The sequence below is a fragment of the Corapipo altera genome, unplaced genomic scaffold (genome assembly GCF_003945725.1).
Source record: "Corapipo altera isolate COAL_440 unplaced genomic scaffold, ASM394572v1 67, whole genome shotgun sequence".
NCBI lineage: Eukaryota > Metazoa > Chordata > Aves > Passeriformes > Pipridae > Corapipo > Corapipo altera.
Genome location: NW_020884906.1, coordinates 6668036 through 6686915, shown reverse-complemented (window position 1 = coordinate 6686915; position 18880 = coordinate 6668036). Strand labels below are relative to the sequence as shown.

The 18880-nt window shown below is 58.2% G+C and overlaps 2 protein-coding genes across 10 annotated transcripts in view; one reads left to right on the top strand and one right to left on the bottom strand.

Annotated features, from left to right (window-relative positions):
• The first annotated feature begins 1427 nt into the window (after positions 1-1427).
• PHETA1 (PH domain containing endocytic trafficking adaptor 1) lies at positions 1428-3827 on the top strand. The gene is made up of 2 exons (XM_027652189.1): positions 1428-1589; positions 2066-3827. The coding sequence occupies exon 2, from the start codon at positions 2077-2079 to the stop codon at positions 2821-2823; it is 747 nt and encodes a 248-aa protein (XP_027507990.1). The 5' UTR covers positions 1428-1589; positions 2066-2076; the 3' UTR covers positions 2824-3827.
• Positions 3828-6632: 2805 nt separating this feature from the next.
• CUX2 (cut like homeobox 2) overlaps positions 6633-18880 on the bottom strand; it is a 66719-nt gene continuing 54471 nt past the window's right edge. For 7 of the 9 annotated variants that reach the window (XM_027652204.1, XM_027652203.1, XM_027652209.1 and 4 more), the window contains 17 exons: positions 17245-17382; positions 16989-17085; positions 16101-16177; positions 15952-16018; positions 15677-15725; positions 14923-15027; positions 14154-14348; positions 13984-14042; positions 13581-13828; positions 12733-13359; positions 11677-11778; positions 10261-11036; positions 9651-9810; positions 8958-9227; positions 8552-8740; positions 8173-8446; positions 6633-7690 (listed from right to left, as the gene is read on the bottom strand). In XM_027652204.1, the coding sequence (XP_027508005.1) occupies positions 7027-7690; positions 8173-8446; positions 8552-8740; positions 8958-9227; positions 9651-9810; positions 10261-11036; positions 11677-11778; positions 12733-13359; positions 13581-13828; positions 13984-14042; positions 14154-14348; positions 14923-15027; positions 15677-15725; positions 15952-16018; positions 16101-16177; positions 16989-17085; positions 17245-17382 (4097 nt within the window). In that variant the 3' untranslated portion in view covers positions 6633-7026. The remainder of the gene's footprint in view (positions 7691-8172; positions 8447-8551; positions 8741-8957; positions 9228-9650; positions 9811-10260; positions 11037-11676; positions 11779-12732; positions 13360-13580; positions 13829-13983; positions 14043-14153; positions 14349-14922; positions 15028-15676; positions 15726-15951; positions 16019-16100; positions 16178-16988; positions 17086-17244; positions 17383-18880) is intronic. The other 2 variants (XM_027652207.1, XM_027652210.1) reach the window with 1 other exon arrangement.

Sequence of the window (18880 nt, the reverse complement as noted above, 5' to 3'; positions counted from 1 at the left end):
GGTTTAGTGCTGGTTTAAATCCCTTTTCATAACCTGAAAGTGAAAGTCTGCAGGTGATAGGGAAAGCCCTCGATGAACTGAAAACCTCTGACACAAGCAGAAGATTGCAAGGCCTTGAGCAGCTGTGTAGGGAGGTGGGGACATCTAAGGGGAGAGTGGTGAGGACCACAACCTGTGGCAGAGGTCACCGACAGCAGGATTTCTGGGATGGGGACCTGTAAAATGGTCGCCAACAGCGGGATCGCTAAAATACACACATGGCCATGGAGTAAAGCAGGGGGATGAAGAAACTGGAGGAAAGGGACAGTGATAAGGAGAGCAAATCCTTGACTCTGGTGTTTATTGGGACATGGTGAGGACAGCAGCACTGCCAAGGTGGTTCCTGGACTGGTGACACTTTCAGCCTGGAAGGCCAACCAAGAGCAAAAGTCAGACGGGAGGTTTCTCCCAGCCAGAAGGTTTATGGTTGTCCTGGGACATGGGTACCAGCAACGGGAGATCCAGCCCTGGCCCCAGCGCTCAGCACAGCCAGACCCACTCACCCTTGGCCCAGATGGGGCAAGTGCTGGCCACCCGTCTGAGGGTGCATCCACAGCTCCAGTGCCATGTGGTACCCATGGGCAGGAAGGAGCAAGGGGGCTGTTGGCTCTGCACACACCGTGGCACAACACCCAGCAGCTCCAGTGCCCAGCTAATGGCTCATCACTCCCTGCTCCTTGTGTCAGCTGTCACCTTCCCCCAGACACCATCCAGGCCACTCAGCTCCTTCTGTTCCTCTACACCAAGGTATCCTCGCTTGGCTTTGGCCCAGCTTCTCCCAAAGATACACCTGGAAGCTCAGGAGAATGGACGGGAATTGCAGCCTGGTCCCCTGCAGCATCTCCCACCCACACAGGACCCTGCCCTGCTGCCTTCACCTCCAGCCCTCTTTGTGGGTTTGTGTTGTCCACCTCATCCACTGACCTCTGCCCATTCCCTGCCAGACACTCCCAGGATCCCAATTCTTTGCCCCCAAAATCTGATCAAAAATTCAATGTGCAGTCACTTTCAGCACTAAACACTTGGGCTTCCCGTCCATGAGTACACCCACATGTACATCCTGCGTACGTCCATGTGTATATCCATGCATACATCCACACGTACATCCATCTATACATCCCTGGATGTGCATCTCTCCCGCACACCTCGATACGTGCCCCCACCTCTTCTCTCATTCCTCTCTCTCTTCCCGGTGCTAAGTCCCGGTGTGAGGAACTGTTACCGGCCGAGGGCTTTGGGTCGAGCGAGGAGCTCTGAGCCCCGAGGGTGAGCTCCGAAGCGGTTTTCCAGCTCCTCCTCCCGCCCGCGGGCCGCGCGGGGCCGCGGTGATGGGCGGTGGCGGAGGCGGGCGGGAGCAGCGCTCCGCCCGGGGGCCGGGCCGGGCCGGCGGGAGCCGAGGACAAAGGTGACCGGGCGGGAGCGGGAGAGGGGCCCCCAAAGCCCCTTTACACCTTCCGACCCCGGATCCAGCGCTCCCACGGCCTCCACGGCCGCCCGCGCGTCGCTGATGCTGGTGACCGCCGGAGAGCCGAGGTAGAGGCAGAGTCCAGGTGGGTGGAAAGCCTGGCACGGCGATCAGGGGACAAGGGGAGCGGTGGCCTCGCCCGGGTGACAGGGTTCATGGTCACGGCTTTCTGGAGCCGCAGCCGGATCCGCGGCGCCGGCCAAAACCCTCCCTGCGCGCCGTGGGGAGGAGCGGAGCCACACGGCAAACACGGCGCCGGCGGGAAGGTCACCTGTGCCAGGTGACGTGGGGCACCGGGACAAGCCCTGCCTGGGGCTCCTTCGCGGGAAAACACTCTACTGGGGAGAGAAACCTCCTCCCCAGCGAGCCCCAAGGAGCCACAACCCACCCAGCACTCGCTGGACAGAGCACCTTGGCTGAGGGCGGTGTTATCCCAAGTATCCCAGGGTTGTTTATTCACCACCTCCATTTCCTGCGCGTCGGGTCTGGCGCCACCGGCAACAAAAAGCCGATGGTTTATTCCCATGCAATTAAGGCGCAGCCGCCCCTCTGTCCCCGCAGGGCGTGGAGCCATGAAGCTGAACGAGCGGAGCCTGGCCTTCTATGCCACCTGCGACTCCCCGGCTGACAACTCCGGCTTCCTCTACAAGCGCGGCGAGCGGCACACGGCTTATCACCGCCGCTGGTTCGTGCTCAAGGGCAACATGCTCTTCTACTTTGAGGAGCGGGAGAGCCGGGAGCCGGTGGGCGTCATCGTGCTGGAGGGCTGCAACGTGGAGCTCTGTGAGTCAGCCGAGGATTTCGCCTTCGCCATCCGCTTTAGCGGCACCAAATCCCGCACCTATGTGCTGGCGGCCGAGAGCCAGGCGGCCATGGAGTCATGGGTGAAGTCGCTCTCCCGAGCCAGCTTCGACTACATGCGGCTGGTGGTGCGGGAGCTGGAGAAGCAGCTGGAGGAGATACGCTGGGGGCTGCCTGGCGGTTGTGGGGGTTCCCGGGAGTGTCCCAGCTCCTGGAAGCCAAAGCAGTCCCCGGAGCGGCTGCCAGCTCTGCCCGCCATCCTGCCAAAGGAGAATGGCTGCGCGGTGTGGAACAACGCCTTGGGAGTGGGCCAGCCACTGGACACCTCTGGCTGTGGTGGGAATGACGATGAGGGGACCTCGCTGCCGCCGCCGCTGCCGCCACGCAGGCGGGTGTTGAATGGTCAGGCCACAGTGGAGAGCCCATCCATCTTCTGCCAGCTCCACGAGCGCTACAGCCGGGAGGTGGCCCGGCTGCGGCAGGACTGGCTGGAGAAGCAGCGTGGGCCCCGGCCCTGAGTGGCGGCCAAGCCCTGGGAACACACCAGGACCTGTGGCAGGGTGGAGGTGGTCATCCTTGGTGCTGCCCCTCCTCACCCTGGGATGTGCAGCCCTGTCTGTGGTGGTGATGGACACCTTGATGGTGCCAGTGAGCGCCCAGCGCCAAGTGCTGCTCCGTGATGGTGAAATGGGCATCTCGTGCCAGGCAGGGATGAACTCTCCAGTCACACCCGGATGTGGCTGTGGGGTGGCCCACTCAGCACAAGCAACCTCTGAACCACTCACTGGGAATCGACCACTGCTCTGGATCTGGTGGGGCCTGTTAAAGCTCTTGCAGTGCGATCATGCATAGACAATACTTTGGGAGGAGGATTTTGATGGGATCTCGCCTGCCTGAGCGCCTGTGTGGGTGTTTCACAGCTGGAGAGCCTGTTACCGACTTCCCCTCCCTGCCCAGCACAAGGCTGAGGTCGGCTGAGCTCCACCAGATCCCTCTGCGCCAGCAGGATGTGGTTTGAAATGAAAATATCAGTGAGTGCAGCCCTTCCTTAGTGGCAGCAGCAGCACTGCACACTCCAGCTGCCGGGGGGGCTGATGACACCCGGCCCCGGGCATTACAGAGCTACTGCTGCTTGCAACCCCTCCACTGAATTTGGGGGGGTCAGACCCCAGGGGAACGCAGCAGCTGCGGGTGCTGCCTTGCTTGTGGATATTTTGGGACAGCACAACATCCCTGTGCCAGTTCACTAAGGGGAAGCATCGCTCACAGTGGCAAATGGGAATGTGTGTGTCAGCAGCAGAGCGTGAGGGATGATTCATGTGCCAAAGCTGGTGTCTCATGCCAGTGTTTCTCTCTTATTTCCCCAAGAGACACTCAGGCTGCTGGCCTGGAGGTAGGGTGACCCACCCTGGGTAACGGCAGAGCAGTCAGGGTGTCCCGGCTTTGGGCTGGGTGGCTCTGGCTCCCTTTGCCCCCTTGGGACAGACACAAGATTTTGCTACAATAAAAGTTGTTTCAGAAATTCCCTCCTGGCCCTGGTTCTTGTTTGTGCCTTTAAGACCCTGGGGAGGAGGGTCCAGGTGGGAATTAATCCTCTGTTTTAGTCTCCATCTTGTCCCCACCATGTCAGTGGGGCTAGTCAGGGACTGTATCACCCGAGGGGGAGATGGCCAGTGCCAGGGTCTGGCAGTGCCCTAGAGCCCCATGTCTTCCTGCAGACATGGGACGGGATGGTGCCACCCTGGGAACATCAGGACACCTAGTGCCAGGGTGGTCCCATGGCAGGGATGGGTCTTAACCAGGGACAAAATATCTGTCCCCTTGTGAGGGCTGGTGTTGGTGCTACAGAGAGACCAAGGACTCTGCCCTTATGAAAGGGGCCAACACGTCCCCATGTCCTTGCCCATGACACCCCACTGTGTGAATGTCTCCAGCTTCTTGCTAACACAGGGTCTTGCGGAGGTCAAGGGATCACCTCTTGGGGAAACTGAGGCTTGAAGCCAGCCAGGGTCACCTGCTTGTCAAGAGCCCTGCTGAGCATGGAGCCCTGCTCCTGGGCACGGCACCCAGCTACATGTTTTGGCATTTGGAGCAGTGCCAAGGGCAGCCGGGGTGCAGCTGCACCCGCAGCCCCCAGATGGTTGATGTGGCCCCGTCCTTCCCGGCAGAGGAAGATTCCAGTTTCCATGGCAGCTGGCCCAGCTTCTCCAGACATTCAGATATTCATTAAAAATAAGTCCTTCCCAACATGTTATCCGACAAACAAGCTTAAACAGATAGGCAACATATGGATTTCTTAATTCATCAGACAAACAGCCCTGCCTCGTGTTGGAGCTGCCAACTTGCCTGGCGATGGTCGGCTCCAAAGAAGAGCTGTGCTGGGGTGTGGTGCCACTGGCAGTGCCAGGTTGGATGGGGCTTTGGGCAGCCTGGTCTAGTGGAAAGTGTCCCTGCCCCTGGCAGGGGGTTGGAATGAGATGGGCATTAAGGTCCCTTCCAACCCAAAGCATTCCATGATATCATTTTATGATAAACCAAGCCAAAACTCATGCTGGACAATACTGAGCTACCCCATGGAGGAGGAACAAACCTGCAGCAGGGATGGGCACAGGAATTTCATGGGGGAGGATTGCACCCTGAGCTGGACTAGCCCCATCTGTCACCCTATTTTTTACCCCCCAGTCACTGGGATATGTTTATGGCCACAACCCCAAAGCAAAGCTGTGACTTCCAAGGGTGCCAACACTAGGCATGGGTGAAGCTGAGCGGAGCTCACATCCCACCAACTCTGGACAAAACACAACCCAAGGCCAGAGTCGTATCCAACTTCTGTATTTAGTGGCTCTTTACAGAACTTGTTCCTTCCAAAATTGTTTAAACAAAGTTCATCGATCTCATAGAAACTTTTGAAGTACAGAACATGAGCCTAACAAAAACGTGACCGGTATGTCCCGCTGGCTTTCATACAACAGGATTGCCATGTTCAGGACTATCCTAAGTGCTTCCTCAAGTCCCGTTCCACTAAAGCTCCCGCTAGCACACGACGGAGAAGGCAGTCAATGGTTGCACCTCGACCTTCCTCAGCGTGGTGGCAGGGAAAAGAGCGGCCGTGGGCACACTGGGGCAGGGCAGGTGGGCAAGGAGAGCCGTGCCCTCACTGAGGCGCCTTCAGCATTGCTCATCCACCACCACCTGAATATAAAAATACCTTCTATTCTGATAAAAATGTTTACAGTGGAAAATCAGTCAATGCATAGCCTGGGAGCCTGGCAGGGAGCCCTCCTGGTGGCGTGGGGCTTGGTGGGCGATGGCAGGGGCAGGGCAGGGCAGCCCAGCACAGGCCACCCTGAATCGTTTAAAGGCATTTTGTCAGCACAGGCTGGCTGGAGGTGGTGGGGTCGGGGTGGGGGACAGGGAGCATGCCATGATAGTGCCACCACTGAGCTGATCCTGCACAGGATCAACCCTGGAAAGCCAAAGCTCGATAGTGCTTTGCCCAGTTCAGGGCTGAGCTTGCCCAATTCAGGCAGGTGAGACATCCCAAGGCTCATCCTGGCACCACCAACAACCACTGCCTGGGACACGGCTGTGGGAAGGGGATGCTCCTTCTACCCGGGTGCTCTCCCTAAAAAAAGTGCTTCAGCCACAAGAACTGGCTGTGATGCTGGAGCAGCCCCGAGCAGAGCAGGGCTCATGAATTTTGGGTGCTCACCCCAAGCACTGCTGCCCCAGGGAGGCTCCATCTCTTTTCCTTTCCCAAATGGACTATGGCAGAGCACAGGGAACCGGGATGGGATGGATGTCCATCCCCTGCAAGCCGGTGCCATCCCTGAGCGTCACATCCAGGTACCTCTTCCCACCTTGCTCCCAAAATCCCAAGCACAGTTTGCTTTCTTTGCTGTTGCCATATTTTCTCTCTTCCCTTGGGAGCTGGTGTCAGCCGCATCGCGCCACAGTGGAGCTGCCACCGGCTGCCGGCTGGAGGAAGCGCGAGGGATGGCGTTGGGACCATGCTACATCTTGTTCCAGGAGGCTATTGCAGACATCTCTACAACATATACAACCGCACGGGACATTCTGTGTTACGAAGGTTTCCAAAAACATAAACCACCAGAACTAAATACATACTCGATGGCGTCGGGGGGTCACTTTAGAGTCTTCAGGGACTAGGACGCAGTCTCTGGCTGGGGCAGAAGCGATGCAGTGTCTTACAGACAGGGGTGGAAACTGCAAAAGTTTCTTAAATTTGGTCAGTCTCATAGTGCTTCTTGATGGCTTTGCTCAAAAAGTCTTTTCTGTGGGTTGGTTTTTGTTTGGGTTTTTTTTAATTTGTTTTTAATCTCATCCAGTGGCAAACTACAAGACTTCAGTGTACATTTAATGACACGACTGCTACATCATCTTGATTTTATAGCTATCTTTAATATCAAAGCAGCTTAAGCTGTTAATAAATTCCAAAGTATCCTTTTATTAAAATATCTAAAAGAGGTCTATAAATATTTTTTTGTTTTGTTTTTCTTTTCTAAAATTGTTCCCAGTTTTTTCACATTTAAAACAAAGCCAGGGGGTGGCTTCATAGCAGGGGTGGGGGGAGGGTACCCCCTTTCTCCACGGGTGCTCCCCTCCTGGCACCGGCATCGCCTCTCGGTGCACACTGCATTTATCAAAATATATATATATATGTGGCTGTGTATATATATATTTAGGGCGGCGGGGGGGGTTCAGAACTCCCACTCGAGGGCCTCCTCGCGGTTGGCAGCCCGCTCCAGGCGGTGGATGATGTTGTTGAGGTTGGCCATCTTCTCGTGGCGCCGCTGGACGCTGGTGCTGAGCCGGGGGCCGGGAGCTGGTGGGAGCGCCGGTGAGACCGGCCCAGCTGAGGATGGTCCCGGTGAGGCTGAGCCGGTGAGGCCGGGTGAGGAAGCCGCCGAGGGTGATGTTGGGGAGACCTCCAAGCTGCAACGGGATGACCCTGCGGAGGACTGGGAGCTGTCGGGGTGCGGCGGTGGTGGTGCTGGGGGTCCCCCGGCGGTGGCACCGGCACGGCCTCCCCGCCGTGAGAGGCTGCTGGCGCTGGGGGCGGCGGCGTGGGGGGCTGTCTCCCGCTCCTCCTGGGGAGGTCCGGTCCCCTCGTCCGCCCCGGCCGGGCTGTGTGAGTCCCGCCGGCGGCTCCAGCCACCTGTGTCCCCCTGCTCCTCCTTCACCTTCACGGGCACAGCAGCACAGGGGTGCTCGCCCCCCGCGAACACGGGTTTACGATCCTCGGCGTCCGAGTCGGGGCTGTGGGGGGCCCGGCGCCCGGGGATGGCCGTCCCCCCACTCTGCTCTGGGTCCGTGTCATTGTCCTGAGCGCCCTCCACCAGCATCTCCCGGCGCATCCGTGACCTGCCGGGACACAACAGCGGAGGGTCAGCGACCTCCATCCCTCACCCCGTGTCACAGACACAGCATGTCTTGAAAGAGCATCTCCAGCCAGAAAAATGGGATATGTCCACCTACAGCACTGCCTAAGGATGAAGCCTGTGCTGCTGGGCTGCTGTAGGGATGAATCCTGTGCTCCAGGAGCCTCCAGAAGGCTTTCCCCCACCCATTGTGGAGCTCCTGCTCCAGTGAGCAGGTGGATATGAGCACGGAAACCTCTTTAGATGCTCAACATGACTCAAGGTGGTAAACACTCTTGAACACCCACCAGCCAGGGCACAGGTAGTATTTTGGCTACAGTCCCACACCTGGGGATGTCCAGTGACCATGTGTGGGTCTGCACGTCCCATCTAGGGAAGAGAGGCTGGGAAGGCTGGAAGAAGAGCAGTGACACCACCTTGGTGGCACAGCACCATCAGATGACCAAAGCTCAGGAGTGCCCATACCTGTAGTTGTGGAACCAGTTGATGACAGTGTTGGTCTTGAGGTTGAGCTGGAAGGAGAGCAGCTCGATGGTCTGCTGGGAGGGGTAGGGCTCCAGCTGGTAGGCTTTCTTCAGGGCTTCCTTCTCCTCCGGGGCCAGCACCACCCGTGGCTTCTTGATCTGGAGGAGGCTGAGGTCCTGTGGCGGCACACTGGGGCTGGCGCACTCGGAGCGGGCGCTGGGGGACTCGCTGTCCGAGCCGGCGCTCATCAGCCCGTACCGGCGCTTCAGGTAGGCTGCAGGAGAGGACACCCAGCTGCGCGCCGCTCGCCCCCCGGCCCGGGACCCCCCGCCCGGACAGCACCCTGACACCGGTGAGGCCGTGTCACCCCAACCCTCACCTTTCTTCTCCAGCTTCTTCATGTCACGCAGCTTCTCCACATTGTGGGGGTCATTGAGCCAGAGCTGCATCCGGACAAAGGGCTCCCTCCCCTTCAGACTCAGCTTGTGCCACGGCTTGGGCCTGGAGAGGAGATCGGACACCGAGCCCTGCGTCAGGCCCAGGATGCTCTCCCCAAACAGCCGCTGGCCTGGTGGAGGAGAAGCAGAGGTGGTTAGAGGGGGTAGAGCAGTATGATGGGCTCTATAGTCCCCCTGTGGAGTGGGCACATCCCATTTCCCAGCCAGCATCCTCCCAGAATCGCCTTGAGCGAACCATGGGGGCTTGCATCTATGGGAATTGGAGTGCTGGATCCACGCAGCCTCACCAGCAGCTCCTGAAAACCCGGACGGAGAGAGGGTCCGCACCTAAATTGTTGTCTGTCAAGACCTCCTTGACCTTCTTAGTGATGGAGTAGGTGTCCAGCTCGGGAGACATGGCAACGATCTCCTGGATGCCCACGGGTCCCTGGCTGTTGGGGTACGTCTTCCCACCCAGCGTGGGCGTCGACCGGCTCTCAGGCTGCTGGTTTTCCTTGCTGCTCTCCAGGGCCAGGGTGAGGGGCTCCTGGCAGCCCTTGTCGTGCTCAGCAGGGCTGGGGGGTGGCGAGGGGGATGGCTGGGGCTCCGCCGGGCTGGCTGTGTGACACCAGGGACAGGGGTCAGGGGGACAGCAGGAGGGACAGCACATGAAGGTTATTTTGAGGGATGCCTTTGGCTCTGCCCTCCAGTGGCTATGGGAAAGCAGGGGGTACCAGTGGACTAATTAAAGATAGAAAATGACACTAACATAAAAAAATTCATTACTGTTTTATGCCAGGCATGAAGCCAAAGATTTTTTACGTGGCTTTCCTTTTTTTTGTTTTAAATTAAGGAGGTTGGGAATGAAAGGAGCTTCCCAGGATCAGGGTGTGGGTGCTGGAGGTGGCAGGGACAGCTCTTCTAGAAGCTGAGGTGGGAGTGGGACAAACATCCTGGATGCAGAGGATGGTCACAGAAGGGCTAGGGACACTGATGGCACATGGGAACCACTGAGACAGGGGGGACAGCAGTGTCACTTACCCTGGGATGGTGTGGGCTGCTGGCTGATGCCCTGGCCCAGCTGGTCGGTCAGCCAGAGCTGCATGCGGATGAAGGGCTCCCGACCTTTCTGTGTCAGCTTGCTCCATGGCTTGGGCCGCGACAGCATGTCACTCACACTGCCCTGGGACAGTCCCAGCACCTAGGGCACCATGCACATGTCACTCGCCGAAGGTGGGGTGCACTCCCCCCAGCACTGGGATGCTGCCTGTCCTCCGTCCCCATGTAAAGGGAGGGGAATTAGGCTGTCACCCTCTGCCACCTGCTGCCACCCAATGCCCCACGGCACATATGGACCCCTTGCCCCCAGCCATAGATGTTGATGGTGGGATACTCAGTGGGATGGGAGGGTGGTCCAAGCAGGTCTCTGCACAGGGACTGGGCATTCCTGGTGGGAAGTGCCACCAACCAGTTAGTGGTGACCACTGGGAGACAATTTGGGGTTGGGTCAGATCCTGAGGACTCAGCATCCTCCCAGGGGAAAGCCACTGGGGAAAAAGGGGATCCTGGAAGGAGCTGGTGAAGGCAACCAATGAGCCCTGGGCTCTGGCTTGTGGAGGGGACACTGGACCCCCCCTCTCCAGGTTGGTACCTTCTCCCCGAAGATCCTCTGGCAGATGCCGTTCTTGGCCAATTTCTCCTTGACCTGCCGGGTCAGCTCCAGCGTGTCCACCTCCCTGTACATGTACATCTCGTACTGCTCTGGCGTCAGCGGTGGCACGGTGGGCTTCAGGGTCCGTGGCACGTACGTGGGATAGTAGGAGAGACGCCCACCAGCTGCTGGCTCTGTGCCGGCTCCCTCTGCCTTCATCTCCGACAGCCGGTGGGGCTCCTCATCCGCCGGTGGCAGCTCATCCTCATTTGTGCCGCCCTCGCCGGGCTCACCCCGCGGCCAGCCCCGGCCATTGGCCATGCTGGAGTAGCTCGAGGAGGAGGAGGAGAGCGAAGGTGAGACAGAGGTGTAGGGCCGGCTGAGCAGGCTGCGCTCCGACGCCCAGTGCTGGTCGAAGTAGGAGCCGGCGTCGCCAATCTCCGACTTCACCTTCCGGATGATGCTCTGGACAAAGGCGGCGGGAGAGAGGACGGCCAGGGGCGTCTGCGGGGGGCCGGGGCTGGCCCCGCTCCCCTCCTCCTGCTTCACGTAGGCGGGGGTGACGTTCTGGCTGACGGTGGCCAGCGTGGAGCGCTCGGCAGGCGCCGGGTCCGTGGGGCGCCCGTTGCCCCCCGACTCCATGTCCAGCAGTGCCTGCTGCTGCGCCTGCATCTCCCGCCGCGCCTGCTCCAGGATGCTCTTGATGGCGTCCTCCGAGCTGCTGCCGCCCGCCCCGTTGGCCACTGCCTGCGATGCTGATGGTGCCTTGGGTTCCCCTGCAGAGAAAAGGGGTGAGGGGAGCCCCGAGGACACACTGTTCACCATGTGGCCGTAATTCAAAATGCAGGAGGAAAAGGGATTTATCCCAGTCTGGTTTGGATGTGGGCGCAGAGCAGGACCAGCAGTGCCCACTAAGCTTCAATACTCAAAGCCAGCTTCTTTTTTGATGATTGCAAAATAAATCCCATTACCAATGACACGATAGACAAACATGTTTGTTTTCCCTGTCTGTTTTTCCACTGTTCCCGTCTAATTTAATTCTCCAGGATTCTGCTTTCTCAGCAGACTACCTGTTTTAATGTATTTCATTTCTTGTAATTTACTGTGAGCACATCTGCTTTAATGATTCCTTGTGCCAGATGGATTGTGCATCCTCATTTAATCATCTGTTTTGGGGCAGGGGGGGAGAAAAAGTGCATCCAAAGTTTCCAAAAGCCCAGATATGAACACTGCTGCACGGTGATTCTTCCTTCCGTCCTTGACAGCATTTAATTCTTTCCACCATGGCCAAAAAATTCTCTGTGGATGTCAGTGCGTGAGTGGCCCCAGAAAAGGCCATTTTTTGGGTGGGACCCACAGCCACACAGCACCCAGGGGCTCAGCCACCCCTCGGGGCCACCCTATGCCAGCACCTACCTCCCTTCTGCGACTCGATCTCCTTCTTTGCCTGCTCCAGGATGCTTTTGATGGCGTCGTCGGAGCCGGTCTCCGGTGTCCTGATCCGCGGCGTGATGCTACCTGATCAAAGAGGCAGGATAACAGCTTTGTCACCGGCGCTGGTTTTACAAGCTCCACTTGTATGTCAGGAAGTATTTACTGCTCCTCATGTTCAGTTATTTTTAGGGATGCTGGTTTGAAGACAAATGTCATTCCCGATTAGTCGCTACCGGAGCCCCGGGAGCTGTGGTTGCCAGCTCCTGCCTCTGGCATGGCACCTCCCACCACCTTGCTCATCCCATCCAAGGGCGCCCGCTCCACACTGGCACGTAGGGTGCTGAGCAGAGACATGGGCACAGGGACCATGTCCCCATCCCTGGCACTGTGCCCTCCTGGCTGTGCAGGTGAAGGGTTAATGGTGGATAGGATCCAGGGAATAAATCGGAGCCTTCCAGGATGAAACCAGCAGATTCATGGACCATGGACATGCACTGTCCAGTCCTGGTTCCACCACAGGGATTTAAGTGACCCGCTGCCACCTCTGAGAGGGCACCAGCAGTCGCCATCCCTGGAGCCAGGAGCCACCATTCCGTGGTGATGCCAACACCCACTGAGGTCCCGCAGCACCAAAACTTCATTATTTTAACAAAATATTCCCAAGCACATTGATTCATACAGCACAGAACAGCCTAATGAATAATTAAATGGCACTTGTCAGAATAAATGAGTAAAGCACGTCCAGGGACGCAGCTTCCACAGCGATGGGTTGTTGTTAATTGCTGCTGTTTGCCAGGGCTCATCCCAGCCGGCAGCCGGCTCCATCCCACCAGGGACAATCCTGGAGTGCCCCTGGTGGGAGCAACATCCCTGCCTATCTTGCCAGCACATCATGGGCTGGTGAGCACCCCTGCCGCAGCATGGGGCACGGGAGGGTGCTGCTGGGGTGAAGTGGTGTGCACTGGGAGGGGATCCCATGGTACTGCTTGGAGCATCCCAGGGCAGGACCTGTTGGCCGGGGCCACCCCAACCACTCACCTCTCTGGCGCACCTGGATAGTCCTCAGGGCCAGCACATTCTGCTCGTCGGAGAGGAACTGCTTCATCTTGATGAACGGCTCCTTGCCCTTCACTGTCAGCTTGTGCCAGGGCTTGGGTCGCGCCAGGATCTCGCTGACGGAGCCCTGAGACAGCCCCAGCACGTAGTGCCCGAAGACCCGCTGCCCAATGTTGTGCTTCAGCAGCTGCTCCTTCACCTGGAAGGCGATTTCGGCCGTGTCCAGCTGCTCCTCCTCGGCGGAGCTGCCGGCGCTGCCCTCGGAGTTCTCGCCGGGCGGGCTTGCGGCGTTGGTGGCAGGCACAGGGTGCACAGTGCTGCTTTTGGCCCCAAAGAAGGAGGAGGGGAAGGGTCCCCCGGCAGTGCTCTCGCTCTTGTACGTGGGCAGTGGGCAGTGGGGGGCCTTGGGGTCCCCTGAAAGCCGCTCACCCCCTGGGAAGGGGGACAGAGAAAAAGTCCGGGGACCATCGGGGGCCCCACCAGGGCCAGGCAGTGGTGGGAGGGGAGTGGGGGACACAGGTTCATCGCTTGGGGCGTGATGGGGGGATGGGTACGGCTGCTCCATGCCCAGCGAATCCTTCCCCGACTCATCTTCAGAGTGATCCTCCTCTAGAGAGGAATGAGAGAGGGAGACGCGCTAGAGTCCCCCTGGCAACAGCCCCAGCACAGCCCCTCAGCTTCCCCAGGTGACATCCCACCCCGTTTTCCCCCCACCCCACCACTGGCTCCAGGTTCCTTCCTGCAGTCAGCACAGGATCTGTCCCCACTGCCCACATTCCCAGAGATGTTCCCACTGGGACTGGGGATGCCATGGAACCTGGGAGCCCTACCAGTGTTGGCCAGCAGGCTGGGCTTCTCCAGCAGATACTTCTGGGAGGGGTAGAAAGCCTCCTTCCCCAACAGCAGGGCCTCCTCTGCCTTCGATATGCTCTGCAAGGAGCCAAGCCGAGATGGGAACGGGCGGTGGAGGCACCGGCGGCAGGGCTGGCACAGCCCGGCCAGCGCGTCGGCACGCGCCACGGCACTTGCCTGGGGCAGGCTGCAGCCAGCAGAGGCCACCTTCATCGCCTTCAGGATGCTGGGAGGGAGACAAGGGGGTGACTTGGTGGCCGTGGTGCTTTGCTGCCAGCAAGCTGCCGAGTGTTACGGCTGCTGGAGCGCTGCCGTGGGTGCCGGCGGCACTGCGCCAGCTGGGATACAGGCAGGCAGCCATGGATGCCACCTAAGCCATACCTCAGCTCTGTTTTGATCTCCTCGTAGTCCGCCTGTGCCTGCAGCTTCTCCTCCAGCTTCTGCAGAGGAGAAGAGGAGGGGAGTCCTCACAGCTGGCTCTCGGTGCACACCCGGTACAGCCGGACCCACGTCCCCCATCCCCCACAAGCCCCAAACCCCAATGGGCGCACCTCGATAGCTTCATTCTTGGCAGCCAACTGCCCCTCCAGCTCGGCGATCTGGTTGGCAGAGGACTCCTCCAGCTCCTGCAGTGAGCTCTGGAGGTGCTGGATGTCCTTCAGAAGCCGCAGGATCTCCCGGTCCTTGGCAGCCAGAGCTGCCTCCAGTCTTGACCCTGAGCACATGGAATAGTTCACTTTGTCCTGCTGGAAGAAGGGACACTGTCAGTTCCCAGACATCCAACACGAGGACAAAGGCCACCCTTCCCTGTCAGACACATCCCCATGTGTGGCAGGCGGTTCCAGAGCTCAGTCCTACAGGATGGGGACCCAGGTGATGGAGCCTTGGGGCTGGACAGAGTTTTCCTCTGCCCTTAAAGGTCTCCCAAGTGCATCTGAGTGCTATGGGAGTGCATGTCCCCCTCCCCGTGGGAGGCTGGAGGGCATGGCCAGCATCACCACCTCAGGGTGGAAACATGCCTTGGGTATTTTGGGCTTGCTCCTCAACATGGTTGGCTGCTCCTGAACACAAAAAGATGCTCCCAAGTGCAATGGGGTGATCCTGGTTGCTGTGGGGTATGCCTGGCTGCTGTATGGTGCTCTTAACTATGATGGGGTGCTCCCAAGAGCAATGGGATGCTCCAGGTTGTGACAGATGTTCCCAGCCCTGAGGGGTGCTCCCAGCTGTGATGGGGTGCTGCTGGCCCTGAGGGGGTGTTGCTGGCCCTGAGAGGTGCTCCTGGCCCTGAGGGGTGCCCCTGGCCCCGAGGGGTGCTCTCACCCCAGCAGTGCCCGTCGGGGAGCAGCAGGCCAGGCGGAGGGAGCTGTTGACGGCCGCCAGCTGCTCCCGCAAACTCTCCACTTCCCTCTGCGCCACCTCCGCTCGCTGCAGGAGAACAGAAAGGGCATCAGACTGGGCACCTGTGGCTCATCCCATCCCACATGGGGCATAGGAGAGTCCCCATCCCAAGCATTCTGCTCCCACCACCAGTACCATAAGCTCCCTCCACGTATTTAAGCTTCCTGCATCCTAATGCTGGTCCCAATCCCAATCCCTGGGCACTGGGTGCAGACCACCTCCAGAACACTGCCTTGTTCCACCCAAAAGGTCGTTTTTATTTTACATGCAAATTGCTCTTTAAGCCTCTTTTATTATCCACCTGCCTTTATTTGTACCTATATTTTCAGAATTAAATAAAACTAATTAAGAGGAATGGACAAGACCAGGAGTAATTACACCGGAGCCGTGTGTGTTGTGCCCTAAAACACCTGGGAGAGGCTGAAGGTGACAAATGGAGCCTGTAAGGAGCTCAAAAACACCAGTGACCCCCAGCATGGGGAGGGGGTCACAGCAAGGGAAGGAAACCTGAGCTCCCCTTTGTAGGGATCCCCAGTCCTGGTGCCCAGCAATCCTTTGTCAATTTGGGGACAGACATCCAGCCCACACAGATGCTCAGGGTGCTGTGGTGGGTGCAGCACCCTGGGCTCTGCGGGGGGAACCCCATCAGCTCCCAGAAAGTCAGCTCCTGGCTCACCTGGTTGGCTTTTTCAAGGTTGGTCATGATCATGGCGACTTCGTCTGCCCTGCAAGGAGAAAGCAAGAGGTGTCAGCGGGTGCAGAGGCACAGACACAGCCCAGGGCCTGGGCAGAAGTTTAGGGATAAGGACGCCACAACTGTGGATGTTCCTGCAGTGGTTTAAAGTATCTCAGCTCCTCAAGCCATTTAGCAGCACCACGGGAAAGTCCCAGTGCTGCCACGGGCATCTTGGATCAGCCTTGGACATGGACCTGGCACCGCTGGCAACTTACTTGGATGCTGCTTCCTCGTCGTATTTACACCGCAGCTCCAGCAGCTCCGTCTGCGTGGCCTTCAGCGCTGGGAAGAGGAAGAGGAGGGTGAGTTGTAGGGCGGGGGCTTGGCCCCCTGTGGTCACTAGTCCCAATCCTGGCCCCCCTACCTGCGTGGAGCACTTTGATCTTCTCCTCTGCCTCCCCCAGCCGAGAGGCCAAAGTGACCTGTCCTTCCCGGAGCCCCCTGTGAGAGATGGGCATGAGGGATGTGCTGGGGGCACCACAGCTGTGCCAACCCCACACCCCCCAAAATCACACAGAGACCCCTCACTGCATCTCCTCACTGACCCCATCCCTCACTGAAGCCAGAGAAGACCCATCACTGGACACCAAGACACATTCAAGTCGTGTTATCCTTTGATGTTAAGAAGTTTATTGCCCCAGGTCTAAAAAAAATTCAGTTTGGGCTGAAAATTGTCCCTGATCCCTGTGGCTGAAACCCCTCAGAGGGGGGAATGACAGCCCACCCCTCACCTGTAATTAACTGGAGGAGGGGGAAGCAATCAGGGAAAGTTATTCTGCATTATTTATAGCCTGCACTTGCCAGGAACTTACTCGCAGAGATCTGTAATTTAGGGTTTAAAGATTCCTCATTTGTTTCCCGACGCAGCGTGTTAAGGAATAACAATGAAGGCACCGAGAAAGCTGGGAGCCTCCAAATTAAAAGGTCATTTAATGAGGTTCATCCAGAGACCTGGGTTTAAGCCATTTGTCTGAGCAAAGCCACGTGTCACGGAGATAGCACACAGGGATGGCAGGAGGGACCTGCCCTGGCTCTGCCCCAAAACCACCTGGGACTGGGGATGGATGGTCAGACACTGAGAGTCCAAGGTGGTGTATCAGGTTTCTGGGAAGGATGTGACCACTCCCAACCTGAAGGGAAAGGAGCAAAGGGAAGGAGAGACAGACAGATGGACATCCCTGTGCAGGAGCAGGGACAGATCTCCATGTTCCCATCGTGCCCTGAAACGACCCCATTCCCAGTACTCACGTACTTTTGCTTCTCTGCCTCATTTCTCTGCACTGAGGTCTCTGTGCTTGGTGCTCTGCTGTCGAGGCCGTCAGCTGCCGGCGATGTCCCCTCCCTGCGCTCTGCGGGGGGACACATGTCACATGGCTGCGGAGGGGACAGCAGCGGGTGGCCGCTGGGGACCACAGGCCAGGGGCCAGATCCTGGCCCCAGGACCCACCCTGCATCCCAGGGGTGCTCAGAGGCACGTGGGGGAGCCCAGCTGGGGACCACAGCGGTACCTTTGGTGCTGCCGAGCTCCGTGTGCTTTTTCCAGGGGCGGCTGAGATCCTTCAGGGGAGGCGGGTTGGGCTCGAGGCGCTGGAGCTGCTGCAGCCGGTCCTCCAGGCTCCGGGCAGCCTCCAGCACAGGAGCGGGGTCTGTGGGATGTGGGATGCAGGGTGAGCAGCAGGGATGCCCACCACCAGCCCGGGTACCCACTGCCCACCCTCCTTATCACCCAGCCCTGGGCAGCCACTCTCCACACCCCGCTTAAAACAACCCGCAGCGTGCCAGGTGCCGTGGGAACATCCCTGCGTCCTGTCTTTCCAAGTGCCACAGGGATACACTGAGTCCTGCCTTTCCAGGTGCCATGGGGATACCCCTGGGTCCTGCCATTCCAGATACCATTGGGATACCCCTTGGTCCTGCCTTTCCAGCTGCCTTGGGCACACCCCTGGGTCCTGCCATTCCAGGGCCATGGGCACACCCCTGGCTCCTGCCATTCATTGCCAGCCCCGAGGCACCGAAGGACAGGCAGGGGCCATGGGGACATCTCCCGTGCCCCGGTGCCGCCAGCACGGCCGGTTTGGGCACAGACAATGGCGGTTTGTGCCGAGGTAAGCAGGTGCATTCGGAGCCGTCCGTCTTCCCTCTGTCAGCATTACACCATCATTAGCTGGTGTCTGCTCAGCGGGGTGTGCCATTATGTCTCCCAGGGCTGATGTAATTATACATTGACATAATTAACCCAGCAAGCCCATTAAGCAGGCCAGCTAAAAATTCATCTATAATTATTTGTTGTGTGCATGCTAATGAGTCCATCTGCACTGCCATTGTACAACATGAACAAATTAATTTACAAGTCTGGATTTTTTAATAAGTTCAAGAAAATGCCTCCTATTGAGCCAGGTTAATATAGGTTTGGGGTTTGGGATTGTTGGGTGGGTTTTTTTTGAAGAAAAGAAGAGGAAAGAAAATAGATTTGAATTCTCCAGGGTCAAAAAGTTAGACAAACAGGCAAGTGGGATGGAGTTGGGTGCGCTACTATACAGCACGGACACATGGCAGGCATCCAAGGGTAAAAGATAATAACTGTGATAGAAAAAAAATCCAACCCCTGGCTTTCTCCACTTGAAACAGCCCTGCTGCTCAGCAAATCCCTGGCTGAGATGGATGTGTTGTGGGATAAAGGGCCTGGTACTACCAAGGGCATGCTATGGGATTCAGGGTGTCAGCTGCCACACCAGGTGACTTCGAGGTGACCCTGCCCCAAAGACACCCAGTATGGATGGATGTTCCTTGGAAATGAGTGATTTGGAGACATGTTCCCCCCAAATGGGGTTTGGGGGTCTCTCTGACCCACTGCTGCCCTCCCACCCCAGAGCACCTCACCACAGCACCCAGCATGTGGTTTCCCCACAGGACCAGCGACTGCCAGACCCCACATGTTAATGCCAAAAGCCCCTGGAGAATCCTTCTCCACAGAGAATGTTCTCCCTTCTTTCTGCTGGGCATCATAGAGACTCCATGGATGGATGGAATAAGAGGTTTGTGCCCAGATTCTGGGGTCCAGAGGCAAATGCTGAAATTTGGCACTGAAATAGGGACTGAGCTCCAGGTGGGACTCTCCTGGGATGCTCATGGCATCCTTTGGCT